Source organism: Calypte anna, chromosome 8 (genome assembly GCF_003957555.1).
Source record: "Calypte anna isolate BGI_N300 chromosome 8, bCalAnn1_v1.p, whole genome shotgun sequence".
NCBI classification, from domain to species: Eukaryota; Metazoa; Chordata; class Aves; order Apodiformes; family Trochilidae; genus Calypte; species Calypte anna.
This window is the reverse complement of record NC_044254.1, coordinates 30,012,607-30,026,484: the sequence shown is the minus strand read 5'-3', so window position 1 is coordinate 30,026,484 and position 13,878 is coordinate 30,012,607. Positions and strand designations below refer to the sequence as shown.

The following is a 13,878-nucleotide window of genomic DNA, read 5'->3' as shown; positions in this document are numbered from 1 at the left end:
TCGGGGGGGGAGCAGGGGGTGGCCCCGGGGTGTGAGGAGAACCCCGAGGAGGTCGGGGGGGAGCACCGTTGGGCCCCGGAGTGTGAGGTGAACGCTGGTGAGGGGGGCACCGGTGGGTCACGGGGTGTAAGGAGAACCCCAAGGAGGACGTGGGGGGAGCACGGGGTGTCCCCGGGGTGTGAGGAGAATCCCGGGGGGGCCGTGGGGCCGGGCCCGGGCCCGGGGAGGGGCGGTGGAGGCGGCGTCATGTGACCGGGTGCCACCTCCTTTAAAGCGGCCACATGCAGCCCCGGCGGCCGCCACAATCACGGCTGGCGGCGGCGGAGGGGGAGCAGGCTCCCGGCGGGCCCGGGCACCCATCCCTGCCCACCCCCACCAACCAGCCCTCCCTCCCTCCCCGGCCGGGGAGCGGGGGGGGTTAGCGGCGGGAGAAGATGGCTGGGGCCATCATCGAGAACATGAGCACCAAAAAGCTGTGCATCGTCGGGGGGATCCTGCTGGTCTTCCAAGTCATCGCCTTTCTGGTGGGAGGGCTGATCGGTGAGTGCCGAAGGTGCAAAACTTTTTCTCTATTTTTTTTTCCTTTTTTTTTTCCTTTTTTTTTTTTTTTCCTCCCCCCCTTCCTCTCCTCGCTCGGGTTGTTGGAGCTACTTGTTACAGTATCGCTGACTCGCTCCTATGATCTAATTAGCCCGGCTATTGTAGTTAAGAAAACACGGCTCCCTGGGCCTCTTTGTGCACATTTCACTCTAGTGCCTGCAAGAAAAGAAAGGGGCAGAGAAAAGTTTTCTTTTTTTGGCCTGGTTTCAGTCTGTACTTAAAGAAAGAGGAAGGGGGGGGGAGAGAGAAAGAGAGAAGAAAAAAAAATTCTTCATTATGGCGACGGGGAGCGCAGGGAAGCCTCGCAGGGTGAAGTTGGTTTGTTAAAGGAGAAAATAAAGGGGAGGGGGGGAGTATTTAAAACACATAAAAATAAAAGGAAAAAAAGAAATCCTTCCCCTACTCTTTTTCGTCCCTCTGCCCCTCCCCGTTTCTCGGCCTCCGAAACCGACCGCAGGAGGAAACCCCGCCGCTTGCCGTGATGAGAACAAAAAGAAAAAAGTTAAAAAAATATAAATAAATAAGGAAAAAAGACATTAATGGGCGCTGCTCCGGGTGAGGCCAGGACTATTATTTTGCCGTCTCTGGGGTGCGTTTGGGCGGCTCCCCCCACCCCCTCTCGCTTTTGTCCGGGCTCGTTTGTCTTGGGACCCCCCCCCACTCTCCTCTCATCCCCTTCCAAGAGGCGCCTGAAACCCTCTGGAGTTTGTTTCTGCTCACGGAAAACCCGGGTGGCTGATTGGGGCGGGGGGCCTTAAACTCACCTCCAGCCCCCTGCTCCGTGTCCTTCCTGCCCAGCCGTGGCACCCCAGCACCTCTCCCGTCCCCCTCTTGGGAGCTCCCCGGGTCCCATCCAGTCCTTCCCAGCGGGTCCTTCCCGACTTTCCCACTCAAACCTCCTCCCCTAAAACTTTTCCAGCCCGGGATCGCCTTTATGTCTTTCTTAGCTCGCAGGGAGCGTTGCTAAACCCCCGGGGAAGCACTGGCGGGGATGTCACCTTTGGTGACAAACCTGCAGTCGGGTTTTGCCATCCTTCTGCCCAGGCGGGATTTGGGTTTTTGTCTGGGGAGCAAAAAGGAGCTGGGGGCTGGAAGGAGAAAGATGGAGGAGGGACGGCGTTGGGGCAGTCCCTTGGAATTTTAAAAATGTTTATTTATTTATTTTACTAGAAAGCAGCTGAGTTCTGTGCCTGCTGAACATTGTATGGATCTGCCTTCTTTGGGGGTTTCCAGTGTGGGGATGGGCTGTGCTGCCCTGCAGAGGAATTCCTGACCCAAACCCTCCCCCTCTCCCCTTTTCTCTAAAATCGAAGTGAAGGTTGGCTTGCCCAAGGGCTGGTTCCCCTTCCTCAGCTTGCAGGCTCATTTTTGGAGCTGCTGGGGTTTTCCATAGTGACTGTGGGTGCCTGAAGTCCCCTTGCTCTGAAAGGGCATCGGGCAAACATGGTTGAGGTTTTTTTGTACTGGGGAGAATGAAGTTGGAGTGTTCTCAGGGTGGTCTTTGTTTGAGAGGTACTGAGGGAGTATCTACAGCTGCTTCTCAGAAAGCAGATCCAGTGCTGCTGGTGTTAGTGCTGTGCCTTGCTCACCACTCTAATTGTCTGTTCCTCAGAGCCAGAGGAATTCTGCTACATGTAATTTGCAAAAACTTCAAGTTTCCCTTATTCTGTTGTTTCAGTCCTTGGCTTTGCTCTAATCACAAAGGAGCTGGTGGCAAACATTGGATTAAAACCCAGTTTTTCTAGTTTTGTGGGTCTGAACTAACACTGAATATTATTAGGATTGTTGTTGTTTGGGTGTTGTTTTTTTTTTCCCTTCCCTTCTTTCCTTTTTATTTAAGAGCAGGTTACTGAACCCAGTGCTGATTGAAAAGATAAAATGTCTTGGCCTGTGTTGTGCAGAGAAACCAGACCTGGATGTTCATCTTAAAAGTTCACCTTAAAAGTGTTTTTCTAGTAGTTTCTTGCTTCATAATTTCTTTAAGAATATGTTCTTGTACAAAAGGAAGGTGTTGATGAGAGCCTGTTCCTGTTTGTTGTCTGGGGATGGGTTTGATAAACAAATGTGCTCAGCTTTGTAGGCAACAGGCAGAGAATGTTTCTGTTTAGGTTTGTAGGGATCCAGAGATCAAAGTAGAAGGATGCTGTTAGTTCATTTTTCCATCTTGCCTGCTCCCTGCCTACCCAGCTGCTGCTGGGCCCTGTCCTGGGTGGGGGGCCCACTCCTGGTCCTGAGTGGCAGCCCAAGCTGATGCTGGGGCTGGGAACATGCTTGGGCAGTTCCACCCAAGAAGCTCTTCTGCTGAGGGAGATGGCAATTTGGGGATGAGTCTCAAGGTCCTGCAGGAACCCAGGGGAACTGCTCTGCAAGTCCTGAGGGGTTGTTGTGGGCAAACTGTCTTTAATTGCTGGAAAACCCCACTTCTGATCTTGGAGCAGATAAAGCTGCCCTAATCAATCACCCAGACTGGTTTTTCCTCCCCAGTGGTTACCACTGCTGATGCATTCAAGGATTTAAGAGGCTCTTCCTCCTCTCCCCTTAGGAGCTGTGCTCATGGGCTCCAGCAGCTCCCAGTCAGCCCCAGTGTGAGTTCCTGGTGTAAGCTGAGTGTGGTCACCAACATCTGGCCTGGGGACACACCAGCAGAGCATCACGGCCCAGGGGTCCACATGGAACTTTTCCTAGGATTTAGCTACGGATCATATTGGGGTCCCTGTGTCCCTGGAAGCTCTGAGCCAGTCGCTTGCAGCCATTCCTCTGGACCACAGCCCACAGCTCAGGCTTCCACAGCCCCTTTAGTTGGTCCCCAGCACGTGGCATTTTGGGGTGTTTGGTGGGAAAGGGGTTGGTGGGCAGTGTTCTGACAGGTGGCTGGAGCTGGCAGGTGGGCAGTGAAGCTGTGCTGCACCCAGTCCTGAAGCTGGTGACAGCTCTGGGCAGTGATGAGACGGGGCTGCTACTCTTCAGAGAGGTGTGACACAAGGTGGGACAGGAGCTGAGGTGTCACTGAAATAGCATCCCTGGTCTGGTTTGATCCAGCGCACCCAAGAGACACCCAGGATCTGGTTATTTTAGTTTATCCAGGTCTAGACAAACCAAAATATGTACACAACGGGGACAGGGCTAGAAAGCTGAACCAACCTTTCCTTTAGCAGTCAGTTAGGTCATATTTCAAAACAATGACTAAGTGCTCTATTTTAACAGATTACTTGTGGAAGTCCAAAATACACCAATGCAACACGGTGGTACCTGATGCGACAACGACAACAAAACTCCATGTTTCTGGAACTGGGGGTTCCTGCTGCTCCTGGTTCCCCAGCTCGTTTTGAACAGTCAGCTGCATCCTGTATGGCTTTTAAGACAGCTTGCACGTTTCCAACAGCTCTTTTATTTAGGAGCTGGAGTCTTATCAGCTCTCACATGGGTTTTGGTTGGAACTCCCTGCTGGCAAAGTAGGAGATGTATGTGTGTGGGAGTCGTTCCCTTACCAGGGTGAAGCTCCTGCAGTGGTCTGAGGGAGCTTTGCAAAGCTAGGGAGTGAGAAAACACCTCAGAAAATAGTTGTATCCAACTGTTTCTTTGTTGTTGTGCTTCACCTACAACCTGTTGGCTGCAGACAGCTGGGACTGTCACTGTGTCAAACCATCCCGTCCTCAAACCCTAGAGAATCCCTGGTGTCTGCTCTGTTCCGAGGTACACGACTTGTTTAAAGGTTATGCTGCTGGCTGGTGTGTGGTGTGTTCAGTTGGGATGTGTCAGAGAACCCAGGAGAAACTTCCTGCATGGAAACTGACTCTCGTGTGGCTGTAATGCTTCTTGGGTTTCTGTAAACCAGAGCTTTTGATTACAAATTCTCTTCCTCTGTATATAGACCTTGGGGGAGGCTGTTGGTGGTGTCCCTCTTTGTCATTTCCCTTGCATCCTGGGATTCGTTTATATACGTGGTATTGAAAACAAGGAAAAAAAAAAAGACTTCACTGCTCAGAGCTGTCCATGGAAGCAGCAGGAGATTGTGTTAAGCAAGTCCCAAAATGTCAGGCACTTCTTACAGTGCCCATAGCTTTGCTCAGTGAGCTGTGTCCCTGCTTCAGCACTGGGATCTGTGTTCCTTTAGACAAATTATTAATAGACAACTTATTTTATGCGAGTTACTTCCAGGACTCCAAGGGTGCCTTGTCCCAAAATCACAGATTCTCCTTGTTTCACATTCAAATGAGCCGACTGAATGCCGGAGAACCTCTCAGTAGTGAAGACAAAGTCCAGGAGCAGGCATACAGACAGTTAAGTACCAGAGTCTGGGGCCCAGCCCTGCACTTTACAGATTTAACTGATTGGAAAAGTGGAGGTATTTGTTTAGCACCGAGTTTCCTGGGAGGAGGGGGATGCATTTAAGAAGGTGCAGGTTCACTGCTCCCTTGCCTCGGCTTAAGGCTGAAAAAACCGGGATTGTTTTGACTGGAGCAAATAAAACTCTTTTTACTTGTGTGTCTCGCCCAGAGAGATAATGAGTCATGTGTAGAAATGGCTGAGCAGCTATCAACAATTCCAGTTCATTATCTAAATGTCTGATTCGGCTTCTTAAGCAGCCAGTTTCCAGGATTTAATTTTCTTTCCTGGGATTTCATTACCTTCTTAGGGCTGAACTGCTCCTTGGACGGGAGGGAGGGGGACGCTCTGATTTCTGAGGTGCGTGGATGCAGCCTGCAAGGGAAAAGCATCTGTAGGCTCCAGGACAAAGCCCATTTTCATGTGCCTGACTTTCTTTCATCGCTGGCCTCTCCAGAAGATGGGCAAGCTGTGCTGAATAGCTCGGTGCTGCACCGTGGACATGAATGCCAATGGGCTCCTCTGTATAGACACATTCCTCCGGTGCTGCGGCCTTGGCAGAAGCGCTGGGAGCCGAGGGAAAAGCAGACATGAAAGGTCATGTCTATTTAGTTTAGGTCTGCTCAGTTCTTCTTTTTTTAAGAGCTGTAACTGTAGCTGAATGGGCAAATGTGCCAGAAATGGAGAGTTCCCAGGCAGAAACATCCGTGCTGGGGGCCTGAGGAGCAGGCAGTGGGGCTGTAAATCCTCCTGGGGTGGTGGGTTTTTTATCTGCTCTGCTCGCAGTTGCATCACTTCCGAACTTCGGTTACCTGCAGAGAGATGGATGCATCAGGGAATTTGGTTTCTAGTCCCCTTTTCTCTTGTCTTGATCCTCCCTAAACAGCCTTGCTTTAACCCTGACCTGAAGAGCTCCCCACCGCCTCTCTGGCTTTGCAAGGGATAACGATTAAGCAGGAAGTCTTTTCCTTAGCAATTAACATTTATGGTCTCTGAAGCCAAGTTATAACTCTGGTAGCCTCGGAAAGGCTTTTGAAGGTGTTGTTCTGCTGCTGGCCCCAGCCTGGGGAAGTGCCCCAGGACCCCTTCCCTCCTATTCAAATGCAGATGAAATTCTTTACATATCTGAGGGCTGGTGGTTTGAGGCATCTTGTTATCTGTAGGCTGAGACTTGAGGAGTTTCAGGCCGTTGATCAGGAGAAGTCATACTGCTATTTTAGACCTCTTTTTGCAGGGGTTTAATATCTTGGCTGGATGTAGCAGGAAATGCATTTCATCCCAGTTGAAAATTGACAAAGGATGACTTGGAAGCAGATCAAACTGGATGTGGCAATTAGTAAATCAATTCTACTGTCTTTTTTTTTTTTTTTCCTCCTCCCCTCTTAGTTCCTTTAAGCATATATATATTTATATATTTTAATATTTACTTGTACCTTTATGGAACTCCCACTGCTGGTCCTCCCTTTGCTTGCAGTTGTTTGCTGTATGTGTATATGAATCGTGGAGGTCACCCATTTAGTTCTCCTAGCAAATATACTTGCACTCTCCTGCCTCATAAGGTTTTCTTGCTTTGTGACTTGCCTGGGGCTGAGGGAATAATCCCTTATCTCTAAGAGCAAGAGCCTCAGAAGCCCCTTGGCTGGTGCTGGGTGGCAGCAGCCTTGTGGGGGTGCTTGGATTCCCATCCCTGCAGCAGGGATCCCAACTGCACTTTGGTTCAAAGGCTCTTGGCACAGTTTTAAGAACTGATTTACTGCAGAAAATCTCCAGTTTGTGCTGCTGGAAGGAGGCCATGCTGCACGGATAACTTTACTGCTGGCACAGCCCAAAGGTGCAAAAGTGGCACTGAAGTGCAAACCCTGAGCAGAAAACCCAGGCACCACCCCAACATGTGTACACACACGTATCTCCAGCAACTGCATGGTTCTAGGAAGCCAAGCAAGCACAGAAATTCCTCAAAACCACAGGGAGACTCTTCTGCTGGCTCTAGTCCACTAGAGGTAGGTCCACAGCCTGCTCTGGGCTTGCTCTCCACATCCAAAGCAGGAGATGTGAGTGCAGAATGTGAACTTGGGTGAGGAATCTCCCAAATCAGGCTTTGGTTCAACTCGTGACTATTACAAGCAAGATTTGTCTCTCTTCTTCTCTAAACCACAGAGTTGGTTGTTTGGGTTTTTTTGGGGGTTTTTTTTTGTTTTGGGTTTTTCTTTGGAGATATTTGAGTTGTATGTGGAGCAGATATGAGTTATCCTGATGGGGTGAGCCCTTTGGCAGGTTCATTTCTGTGGTCTGATAGCTGTGGCATTGGTAAAGCTGTTGGAGACAACAGGACTAAAGGTGCTCAGGTACGGAAACCTGTCTGGCAACTCCCACTGTAAAGAAGGATGGAAATGGTGCCCTGGGGCTTTAAAGGTCTTGAGAAAGCTTGGTGTCAAATGGTGAGAAAGAAACTTACCATGAGGAGGGGGCTTCTGGTAGGTAGTGGGGTGTGTTGTTTGGTTTTTTTTTAAGGTGATTGAAGTGTAGAGCAGTTCTGCATTATAGAAGGTGCTGCTGTGTTCAGAGGCTTTCACACAGCTTGTGAATCAGTACCTAGTAGTAAAGAAATTTCAAGACTGTGTTAGTGATCCCTCTTCTTGGCATATTAAACTGGTAGCACCATGATCAGGGAAGAGGGAGGTGGGAAAGAAAACTTTGATGCTGCAATAGATCTGTGTTTATAAATGATAAGTATCTCTAATGCCAGGCAGGTCCCCACTGTTGTAGTTGGAAAAGGCTGGGTCTGTCTGGTGAGAAATTAGCTTGTTTATTCCTGCCCTGCTGCTGGTTAGGGTAATGAAGCAGAAGGGCATTGTGTGTGAGCATTGGGTAGTGATGGCCCTGCACAGAAGGGGGTAATTGAGTAGAAAAGCAGAATGCTCCTGGTGCCTGGGAGAAGTTAACACCACTTGAGGTCAGTAGGATTCAAGCTTTAATCAATGTAGACACAATGCAATTGAGATTTTCTAAAGGGCTTGTTGGTGGGGGGAGAGCAAGGGTCAGTAGTTAATTAGGAAATGCTGGAGGTGTTCTAGATGAGAAGGTCCAGAAAATGCTTCTCCTGGAGGTGAGGATTCATGTGGGAGTAGGGGAGGGGATGCTGTGCTTGGAACTGGTTTTACTGGGCTATGGAGGAGGGAAGGAAGGAATTATTTGAGGGTTTATCACAAGAGCTTTATACAGATCTGCTTAATTTATTGAAATTACCAAGCTGAATGATGGTGGCTCTCGTGCAAATCTAGAGATGTATAGTATTGTAAACCAAAAACATTGACAAATGGAGCTATTATAGTAAATAGTCTTAATTTTTTAACCTAAAGACTTATGTTTGAGCACAGTGAAAGATGTTTGTGTGCTTGGTTTTGGGGTTTTTTTTTTCCTTTGAAGAATGGTTCCAGAGGTAAGTCCCTTTCCAGGCAGCATCTTATTTTGCTGCTTCTCTTCTCAGAAGAGAACAAGAAATGCTTACATGTTAATGGAGATAAATTGCTCCCAGGACAGCATAGTTACAACTAAAGGAAAGCCACTTATTGCTGTGCTAGAGAGATGTTAAAGCTGTCAAGCCTCAAAACTGTGCCTTCAAGATTAAAATAATAATTACACACACACAAAAAAATCAGTTGTGCAGCTTCTCAGTGCTGTTTGCTGACATCTTTCAGGGTAAGCCCCTGAGAAGGTGCTGGCATTGATCTGGCATTTCTCTGTCCATTTCCCCTCATCCCACTCACCATCACTAACATGCTTTGCAGGAGAGGGGAGCCCAAGAGGTGGGTAGGAGGAACAGGTTTTACTTGTGCCATAAAGATGGGAAAGGGTCTTAAAAACTGATAGCTGTTCTGAGGAGGTGGACTTTGTTTCCTTCTTTCTTGAAACCACTAGGTCTTCATCCTGTTGTGTGGTTTTTTTTCTTGTAGAAATTTGATGATGAAATGTCATTTTTCCCAGGTTGGAAATTTTATTGAAGGTTTGTTGCCTCCAAAAACTGTGTTTCTCAGTTTCTGGAGGATTTGAACGTTGGAGAAGATGAAGAGAGGCAGAAGCAGTTTTGGGTGGCTTGGAATGTCCAGCTGTGGGATGAATCACTTGGGCCATTTGCTGCCAGGTGTGGTGTACTCTATGTGAGGTGAAGGAATTTTGGTTCCAGTTGAGATGTAGGAGAAAAATCATCCCTGCCTTGGTAATGAGGATGGTCAGCAGGGATGAGAAAGCCAACTGACTGCTGAAGCCATGATGTTGCTGAATCAGGTCCTGAGATCTCTGACCAGCTGAGGTGTCTCTTTCAAGTCCTCATGGAAGTACGAGAAGTGAGAAGAGTCTCCTTGGAACTGACAAGCAATGAGTTGCTTCCATCTGCAAGATGTTGCTCAAATGCCTTTGAAACTCCAAGACAAGTAGTTTTATAGCATTTGTGCAAACAAGCTTCAAGGAGGGAAAGCTGCATTTGCTCCTCAGACCAGGGTGAGAACCAGCAGACTGAAAGAGAGATGTTGGTTCCACCCTGCTGGAGACTTTACAAGGGCATGGAGTGACAGGGTGAGGGGTGATGGCTTTAAAGAGGGGAAATTGAGATGAGATCTGGGGAAGAGGCTCTTTAACTTGAGTGTGCTGAGCCCCTGGGTGCCCAGGTTGCCCCCAGAAGCTGTGGCTGCCCCATCCCTGGCAGTGTTGAAGGTTGGATGGGGCTTGGAGCAGCCTGGGCTGGGGGAGGTGTCCCTGACCATGGCAGGGGGGGCACTGAGGGAGCTTTAAGGTCCCTTCCAACCCAAACCAGTCTGGGCTTCTCACCACCACAAGCAGCCTGGCACATCTTACCCACTGTGTTGTGCACAAAGAGCTATTTAATTACTCCCAGGCTGCCATCCATCATTCCATATCTAAAGCTGAGCCCTCCAGCAGCCCAGAGGCAGAGGGGCTGAGGGCAGCCTGCTTGGCACCACCTTGTGACTGAAATCCCTGGGTGCTGGCTTTGTTTTGCATAGCACTTTGTAATACTGTTAGTTGACTTGGCTGCAGTTTCACAAAGGATTTTTTTTTCTCTTCCACTTGGTTCAACACTCACTTGAATTTGATGGGCCTGGAGCCAAACAAGTCATGGAAGGCAGGAACCAACGTTGGGAGGTGCATTTCCCAAGAAGGAATATATATATATATATATATATATATATATATATATATACACACATACATCTAGTCATTGTCTCTTGCTCCTCAAAGCTGTAACTTTGGCAGAGGGGATACTGAGTTAGCTTGCCAAGTATTTAAAATCATAATCAGCCAGTGATGAAAACAAGTATTTATAACTATAATGAGTTCTTGCATCAAAGCAAGAAACATTCATCTTCTCTGTAGATGTAACAATGTCTCTTAATTCAGAAATGCCTGCTTTTAAATCCCACAAAGATCTGTCAAAGTTAAAAAGCTCTGAGGGCTTGGCCTGAGTGTCTGGCTTATTTCACAAGATTCCCAATCCTCCCAGCTGCAGATTTAGCCACGGTTACCAGGCTCTGCATCCAGGCATGAGAGAGGAATGCTGCCCCAGTTCATGCTCTTACAGCATTTCATTAAAGCATTCTGTAATCCTGGCCTTGCAGCTGGGTAGTTCTGTTGGGTTGTTTTGGTTGATCTTTTTTGTTGGTGGTGTTGGATGCTTTATTTAATTCTATTTAGCTGTTTCTTTCTGGCATGTCAATGAGTTTGTTCTTTTGGGGTTCCTGCAGGGCTGGAGATGCAGCAGTGCTGTGGATCTGTCCTGCCTTTAAGCTGTGGATTGGTGAGGAGAGCAGGGATGAACCTGGGATTGTTCCCTTCCCTGTCAGCCCACCCTTTGTGCCAGCTTCACTGGAGGAAACTCAACAGCTGTCAAAAAAGAAAAAAAAAACAACCAAACCTTGAAAAAATGCCATTTATAAACAGCTGCTTTTTAATAACTTCCTCCTGGCTCAGCTCTCCCCGTGCCTGCAGGAAGGGAGTGTGGATGTCACTTCTGACGAGGTGGCACGGGAGGGAAGATGCTGTGCAGGGTTCCTGGCTGGCATCCCAAAAAGCAGCTGAGCTGCTTGCTTCTTCTGTGTGATGCTGACTCCAAATGCTCAGGGAGCTGGGTCTGAATCATCTGGGTGTAACATGTGGATGTCCTGAGCTGGCTCTGCCCCAGCTGGGGATGGGGCAGCAGTGCCTCAGTTTGAATTTGGTTTTTTTAAATTATTGTTATTATTTTTTTAATTATTTGTTTGTTGTTTTTTTTTCCTCATGTAAATCCTTGTAGTTGGTAGGGAGGGTGGTACTGCCCACTGTTTGGTGGGCTGTTGGTTGAAGTCCTGGCCCATCAGTCAGAAGGAGCCTGGTGACAGTGTGACCATTGGTGGCCTTTGGTGGGAGCCTGCTGGCTGAGCCCCAGTTTTACATCACCAGCCTGATGGCTTTTCCCTGGAGACTTGGACATAAAGTCATCTGTTATTCTGTATGGCACTGCAGCCTTAACTCATAGAATGGGAACATTTTGCTTCTTCTCACTTGCATTTTTTACATCGTTGGGTCTTGTGCTTAATTTTTTTTTATTTCAAGCTTTCTTTTCACATTTAAGAGGGCTGGGTACTTTGGGGTGTTTTCTTTCACAAGGAACTTGTATTTCATAACTTCAATTTCTTCACATTCTAATGAAAACAGAAACTGAGAAAATCTCTTCCAACAGCTTAAAAAGAAAGAGTTCACCTGTGCCATCTGCCTCCCCAAGCTGGGAGGAATTTGTTGCAGCATGTCCAGTGGTCCCTTCCTGGTGATCCTTCAGAAAGCAGGACAGTGCTGGTTTGATGCCAGTGACAGGGACTGGGTGTTAGGATGTGTTGAGGTGGCTGTTGTGCAAAAAAATACTTCTTCAATTGAAAAAAGGGAGTGGACCCATAAGGGACTGGGGTATTATTGACCTGCTGGGTGCTGAACCTTCTGACCCGTGGGATCTCCTCACATCATAGCAGGGAGAGATGAGAATCTAGAGCAGCTCCAGCTCTGCTCACCTCCAGGTTTGCCAGTTCTGTGATGCATTAAAATAGCATTAAAATATTTATTTCCCAAATGATGTTTAAGAGCATGCAGAGCTGCTGTCATAAGAAGCCTTCACTTGGAAGAAGTCTGTTGGAAATATATTTGAGGTTTTGAAAGCCTTTTCTTTCTCTGTGTCAGATTTGAAGGTGTTTTATGCTGAAATTCTGGCTGGAAGCAGAATCTGTTTTCTGTTTTCATCCCTATTTATTTGTACTTTGGAGTTTGAGTGTTTCTTCATAAATGTAAAGCCTGAGCAGTACAATCCATGGTTTTAGGTACCTGAATGGAATGAGTATCCTGTGTGTGTGTCCACAGAGCCTGGTCACTTGCTGTGGTGATGGGGACAGTGCAGGGTTTGGGGAGCATTGCAGAGCCACAGTCTCTGTTCAGCATCTTTTCTCCCAGCATATCAAAGAAACAAAACAAAAACCCCAGAACAAACTAGGAAAAAAAACCCAACTGTGACTTGGGGGGAACAGAGAGACAAATCTTCATAGTTAAAATAGTCCTGAGTTCACAGCTGCCTTCCAGCAAGAGGAAGAAATCCCTTCTTGCAAAGTTCATCCCTCTAGGTTTGTGATAGCCACGTGCTTAGCTAATGGGTTTGCTTGAGTGAGCAAACTAGGAGAGTGTATGCACAGAAAAAGATGCCAGTAACATTCTGAGATTTTTTTTTCTCTTTTGTTATACCAGAGGTATCTGAGAATGGATTGGGCCAGATTCCCACTGCTTCAGCTAAGCCTAATTTGATCCCACTACAAAGTCAGTAAGATGACTGTAGACATAATAAACTTAATGGCTGAACTGCAAGATCAAGGAGCTGTGAAGCAGAATCATTTGATGCATTTGTTTTAAATTGCCTTCCAATAGTGTAATGGTGGGGAAACCACTATGCAAGATACCCGAAGGTGCTGAAAATGTGAATCTCTTCCTTTGGCAGCTCCCAGCCCCACCACAGCTGTCCCCTACATGTCTGTGAAGTGCATCGATGTCAGAAAAAACCACCACAAAACCAAGTGGCTGATGCCCTGGGGACCCAACCACTGTGAGAAGCTCAAGAACTTTGATGAGGCAGTGAGCAGGCAGATTGAAGCCAACGACATCGTGTTTGCTGTGCACATCCCCCTGCCCAGCAAGGAGATGAGCCCCTGGTTCCAGTTCATGCTCTTCATCATGCAGCTGGACATTGCCTTCAAGATGGACAATGACCTGAGTAAGTCCCTCTCCCTACCTCCTGACTTTGGTTTCCAAATGTGTTTGTCCTGAACTTGCTGTTATCCCGTGCTGTGTGTTAACCCCTGAGGTGCCTCTCTCCAGCAGGGTGGTTCAGGAGCAGGTTCTCAAGGAGCTGAGAATGGGACACACCTCAAAAATGCATCTTTGCACTCAGAGCTGTTGGTGCTGCACTAGCCAGCAGCTCAGGCAGATGGTGGGCAGGTTCCCTGTTGAAATATGTAGACCATCTGCAACTTGCAGAGGTTTAAAGCCAGCTTGGTCCCTGGGTTTCATACAGCTTTTAGAAATATTCTGGGGTGCTGAGTGCAGTTTGCAGTTGCTAACACAGCTGCTGCTTTCCTCCAGCTCCTACGTGTTCCCATCCCTTGTGCTGGCTCTGAGCTCCTCAGGAGAGCTTCAGCTTTCCTGAGATTTTTTTTTTTTAATTTTTATAAACGTATCCAGCTTGAAAATCTTTTATATAAAAAACTTGATCTTGTTAGCAGATTTCCCAGGGCTGATGACTTCAAGCCATGATGTTTTGCTCCATGCTTGCTAAATGCTTTTGTGCAGTGAGTTTCTAGACTGCAAGCAAAAGTATTCAGTAAATGGAATATTGATCCATAACTTTCTTAAGAGAGCTCCTCATGGAAGAAG

The 13,878-nt window shown here is 47.7% G+C and overlaps 1 protein-coding gene across 2 annotated transcripts in view; it reads left to right on the top strand.

Annotated features, from left to right (window-relative positions):
• Nucleotides 1-298: 298 nt before the first annotated feature.
• The window catches only part of WLS (Wnt ligand secretion mediator), a 29,437-nt gene continuing 15,857 nt past the window's right edge, over nucleotides 299-13,878 (top strand). The window contains exons 1-2 of one of the 2 annotated variants that reach the window (XM_030455388.1): nucleotides 299-540; nucleotides 12,947-13,219. In XM_030455388.1, the coding sequence (XP_030311248.1) occupies nucleotides 435-540; nucleotides 12,947-13,219 (379 nt within the window). In that variant the 5' untranslated portion in view covers nucleotides 299-434. Of the gene's footprint in view, nucleotides 554-12,946; nucleotides 13,220-13,878 lie in introns of both variants that reach the window. The other variant, XM_030455389.1, reaches the window with a different exon arrangement.